General features: G+C 40.4%; 1 protein-coding gene across 1 annotated transcript; it reads left to right on the top strand.

Annotated features, from left to right (window-relative positions):
- On the top strand, positions 1-2,244 carry LOC122282480. The gene has a single exon (XM_043094430.1). The coding sequence runs from the start codon at positions 1-3 to the stop codon at positions 2,242-2,244; it is 2,244 nt and encodes a 747-aa protein (XP_042950364.1).
- Positions 2,245-5,691: the final 3,447 nt, after the last annotated feature.

The raw sequence follows: 5,691 nt of genomic DNA, 5'->3' as shown, positions 1-5,691 counted from the left end.
ATGGGTAAGCTCGGATGCAATATTGATGGCAACCTGGATGACACGAAGTTCAGCCAGCCAATGCCATGGATTGGCCTCTACGTTGCAGCAGCATCCCTGGCCTTCCTCATCTCCATGGCCGCGGATGTCATCCAAGGGATCCGCCGCCAGTTGTTCTGGTTCCCCTGCAAATTCTCCTCTCTAAATGCTACTTCCCTCACCTTGTTAGCGGTGGCAACCAAACTGTCCGTGGATCTAAACACGTCTATGCCCCGCCGGCAAGATCAGCTTGCAAAACTCAGCAGCACGATCCTCATCTGTACGGTAATGGGTAATTCTATGCCTTCTCTTGGCACCATGGAGAACAGCGATATGTTTACGAATATTGTGGCCTTAGGAATACTTGTTATTACTGTTATTGTGAATGTTTGCATCCAATTAGCCACTGGGGTAATCTATGTTTTCTGGGGAGAACATGTTTTCATCATGTTTATAATGATTGTTTTGCTTCTCCTCTTGAGTTTTTCTGCTCTTACAGTTCCAAACACTAAGCAGTATTTGGAACTCAAGTACAATAAAAGGCACCAATTAGCTCTCAAGGAAGGCTCGAATGAAACTAGTAAGCCGGTTGTTGACAAACTTAGAAAGGATCTTATGAAGTATTGGGTGATGGCTCATACAGGCAGTCCCCAGTTTGTGATGGCGCGTTCGGTGACATGCACCGCTTCTGGAGCATTCTGTCTTCTGAGCGCCGCAACTTTAGCACAAGCCATGCTTAGATCCCACTTTATGCCCTGGTCATTTAAATTTTGCAGCGGAGAATCTGATTATCATTGGTCGACCACTTCAGTTCTTGTCACACAGACAATTGCAGTAGGAATCGGTACTGTTGGTCCAGCTTGTAGATGGTTCATCGCCATCAATTTCAGTAGCCCAAAAAGGGGAAATAAAACCAGCCGAAAATCATTTAAGGTAGAGAACTACTGGATCCAGACCCTAGTGGAGATGAAAGAGTGCCCATTTACTTTACTAGGAATTCGTAAGAGGCATTGCAGGAAACTTGCCCATGATGCAAAAGACCATTTCTTAAACTTGTGCATCGGAGTGCAGATAGGTATTGTGCTAATTAGCAAAGGGATTCAATTCATTTCCATTTTCTTTGTAAGCTGGATCTTATCATGCTGCAACTGCTGCAAAGGGTTATTGAAGTTTAGATTCAGGAATGCTGAATCAGCTTCAGAATCACCGCCTAATTCAAAGCTGGATCTTGGCCGTTTTGTTTTGCATCTCGAAGGCGAGGATGCAATGGTTGGGATGATGATGAAACGCAGTTGTGACCCTACTGATTATTGGTTTCGGATGGGGGAAAAGAGACGGCCTAAATACCTCATAAAACTCTTGGAGAGATCTTCACAAGAATTCAAGGGAGTGGTGGAGTTTGACAGTAACCAAGTTCTGTCTTTAGATTCTGAAGAACCGCCAAATTGCTGGGCTCTTCCTGTGGTTACACTAGCAAGTATTGCAGTAGTACTTCCTAACATCAGCCCTAAATTAATTGAAGAACTCATATGTAGCGTGAATGAAGGTATGATATATGTAAGACTCGTTGAAAACAACCTGGACACTAGAAAAGAACTTATCAACATCAGGAGGGCAGCAGAGGGGGTGTGGGTACGAGTGGAACTCTATCGCAAGTGGTTAGATGTTGATCTCCATAAACTGTCCCTTCAAGCAAAAAGCCCAAGGGAAGCACTTGAAAAGCTCTCAGATACTGCAAAGAACAATCTTGTGGAGTTCCACAAAAATCACACGCCACAATGTTTAAAGCATGGTCCTTCGAAGTGGCCTATCAAGGTATTGGCTGCCAATTCCATGTATAGGATAACTCAAACTATGCTGCTAAACAGACAAAGCAGAGATGACCAGATAGGTGAGAAACTATTTGAAGCAGTAGCTGCCATGATCTCTGATATACTGGGTGCTTGCCTCACTAACTTGCAACGCTTTATATCCGCTAAGAGTTTGAGCAGCTCCATTGAAGAGAGGGAAGACAGCGTGAGACATGCAGTTCACATTCTTGGTAAAGCTGAAAAGATTCTTGAACTTCAACAGCACAGAGCACTTCCCGGTTTAGATCCTCATCAAATGGCAAGCATTGATGAATGGCGTTCATTTTACATGCAGAAGCCCTTGCCCCTCAATCCCTCTCCATCAGAGAGTGAGGCAGCTTCAAATTCAATTGACTTGTACCTAACCATTGACTAGAATCAACAAATCTTTGAGATGAAAAACAGAGACAGTTTAGCATGATTAGATTAAAATCATAAGCTTGCAATTACCCTCATTATCAAATTGCAGAGTTTGTTGAAGGGGAACAAGGACATCCTGCTTTTTAGATGATGATTGTGTAGACACTTGGTATTACTGTAATTACGTGAGAGAAGTCTATTTTGCTCCCTCCTATAAATTACTGTAATCAGATTCAGAAATACCCACAAAAGCCAACAGCTCTATTTTGCTCCCTCGAGTTCAATTACTATGGATGTTGGAGCCAATAAGAATAAGTTGACAGTATAATTGCAAAGTCTGATGCTGCTAATGAATTTAGGCCATAACGCCAGATCAGTAAAAAATACTCGATCTAGTTCCATCTCGAGGCATTTAAATTGATAAGCCCAATTGATTCATAGAGCAGAAATTGCAATCAATTTGGAAATTTACAGAAGAGAAAAAAGGGCAAAAAGTTGCTCAATTCTTCATTAAAAAATTCCTTATCACAATCGGAAATATCCCCACCAACAACGACCATCACTTCCACCACAAATCTCCATCCTCCAAAAAATACAAGAAAACGACCTCAAAACCAGGGTAACTAATCATCGTCGTTCCTCTTCTTCGGCTTGCGGTAAGTCTCTTCGATGTGCTGCGCTATGAGAAGCCCGGAGCCGGCGAGCTTCCTGATATTAGGGACGGCGTAGTTTTGGGCCAGGTAGACTCCGAACACCGTGCCCACAAGGAACGAGAAGGTGTCCTTGATCAAACCCATTTAGTTCTACTTCAAAATAGCAAATGGCTTCCCCAGAAGTAGAATCAGTCAAGGGTTTTGGATGGTAGTTAGACAGATTCATCCACTCACGCTTCTGAAGTGTTTAACCTCCTTCCCAAGCAGCGTGATTCGTGAACGTGAAGAAGAAGAAAACCCTTTCTCAAAAAAAAAAAAGAAGAAGAAGAAGAAAACCCAGCCCATTCGTCGACGATTCTTCAGGGTTCGGCCTGCTGACTTGGCAGAATCTGAACCCATTCAGCGTTTCCTTTTAACATAGAATAGAAAGTGTCCAGCAAGCTGATGACTTTGGGTTTGTCACAATTTGAGCCCATTCAGCCAATGACTTAGGCGTTGGGGTTTCAACTATAATAATGGGGAATCTACAGGCCACGAGAAAGAAAAGAAAAAAGGTTATAAAAAGAAGGAAGAAAGGGTTGGATTTTGGAAACCACCCAAGTTGTCCAAATAAGCTTATATTATGTGGAGCCAGAGCTCCACTGACCACAGATATCTATGGTCCCAAAAAAAAAAAAAAACAGGAAAATTGGACCAGTAAATGGCGCAAATGAGAAAACCAAGACCGAGACATGATGCATCGAGTGGTTGCTTTTGAGTTTTTGTATGGCAGGGAAATCAGGCTATGCGTTTTTCTTACGCTCACTTAGACATAGGGAAAAAAAACAGTGATGGAAACTTGAAAAAGGCTGGATTGGAGATGGAGACATGAGTGTACATGAGTGTGGCAAAGCCAAGCATCTACATACAAAAAGACACAAGAATTGCGCACTCAAAAGCCCAATTTGCCCAAATTTTATTTTATTTTTTTTTTTTTAAGTTTTCCTTTTTAACCTTTATTCATTTGTCTGTGGAAGGGGGTGTGAGTGATGGTGACCCACTCACATTTGCCATGATTCAAAGCTGGTTCACCTCTTATGAGAGCATCTATTCATTGTCTGAGCCAATCCCTCATTCCTAGGAAGGCTTCTTCATTACAAAACCACGCACTTTCCCCCACTCTCCATCCAATGAAAAGGTGTTGTATCATTATACTTTCCATGGGGAAGGTGATTGATTCGGTGCTTTTGATCGAAAGAAAGATGCATAAAAAAAGTGTGGTGTTTTAAGTGCCTCTCTCTCTCTCTCTCTCTCTCTCTAGAATCTGTAGATTTTACTAGTGCTTAGCACGTGGATTATGAACTTACGAGGGAAAGCAAGCTGTAATTGTTATGTCTTTTTCCATTGAACATATTCACATATTTACCCAAAATTAAAAGTGGAGGATAATGATAAAGTTTGTGATCAGAGATTTCCTGCTAAACGTTTCGAATTTTTATTTTACTTGTTAAGATTGTCTTGTATTTTTAGTTGTTCTAATTGTCACCAGAGCACGTAGGTTTGTATTTTTAAAACGATTATACAATATTATTACTCTTTTATGTGTTGCAATCTTATAACATGGTAAGAGAAGAATGGTTAAAACAATTCCTAGGCTAACTCAAAATCTTAAAAGATGATAGATGCTTTTTCAGAATGCATAACGATGCAAAAATGTCGAAAATACAGTTTGTAATGATCTCTTCTCTAGAGGATATGATTAGATCACAAGTCTTGTACTGTGCTAACATCAATCAGGGACTGAAAACGATCTATGCACTCCAACAGACAGCCCACAAGCAAGACCTATGCACTCCAATACCACCTACATATTAGGCACACAAGCTAATAAAAAAAGAAAGGACCCTTGGATAGGACTAGATGGTGGGTCTCGTGACCAAAACAATACCAATCAAGGACGACAAGTAATAAGCAAAGCTACTTGATAGCCCACAATTAAACTCATGTATCATGCCAATACCCACAATCAATGAATCAAACTATCTTTCAACCACTTATTTTCTATAAGTTTAATGGGCAAATTGAAATTAACCATACAAGAAGGAATGAACAATCTTTTCCCACACTACATACTCTCTCTTAGAATAACTAAAGCAGTTATTATGTAAAATATTGTGAAAAGTTAATTGTTTATCATTTTTCTTGATTGAGTCACGCATTTGCATCTGGAACCACAACATTGAAATTCACTTTCTAGTTTCTACAAACCAGCCTCGTCGAAAGCTGCATTGAATCGCAGTTCCATAAATTGGGTAGAAGGACTTCATCATTAAACACAGGCTCACGAAAGACAGGCAGAACTTGTAAGTTTGTAACTCCAATATAGCTTGGAGCAGCTCATGGTAACAAGGATGAGGGTGGTGTCATACTAGATAAGCTCAACTTCTGCTCAAACAAAAAAGTTGGTACACGTGGCAAGTAATGATTGCAACTACTCATGCAGTTGGTCCCACTTTAGAGAGGCTCAAGAGATCTCTAGACTCTAGTCACTCTCAACTCTCACTGCATTGTACAGCAGAAGAGACGTTCCGTCACAATCAGGTGACCAGAGAGAGAGAGGGTCACTGCTGCTTTCCAGTTTGAATGTAAAAAGCAACCTTTTTTCAGGGGACAATGTTGGTACTTTGTTTATACTCAAGGCTATATTTGGGTTTTTAGATTTTATTATTAAAAGTTATGAACAATTAAAAGGTTTTTTTTGTTTTTATTTTTGTTTTATGGTCTGAATACATAACTGTATAATTATGATTGAAATATTGGAAGGAAAATAA

This window comes from Carya illinoinensis, chromosome 11 (genome assembly GCF_018687715.1).
Source record: "Carya illinoinensis cultivar Pawnee chromosome 11, C.illinoinensisPawnee_v1, whole genome shotgun sequence".
NCBI classification, from domain to species: Eukaryota; Viridiplantae; Streptophyta; class Magnoliopsida; order Fagales; family Juglandaceae; genus Carya; species Carya illinoinensis.
Note: the sequence above shows the minus strand (reverse complement) of the source record. Positions and strands in the feature narration are given on the sequence as shown.

Coding starts and splice junctions, on each gene's coding strand:
- LOC122282480 (XM_043094430.1), top strand. CDS start 1: ATGGGTAAGCTCGGATGCAATATTGATGGCAACCTGGATGACACGAAG.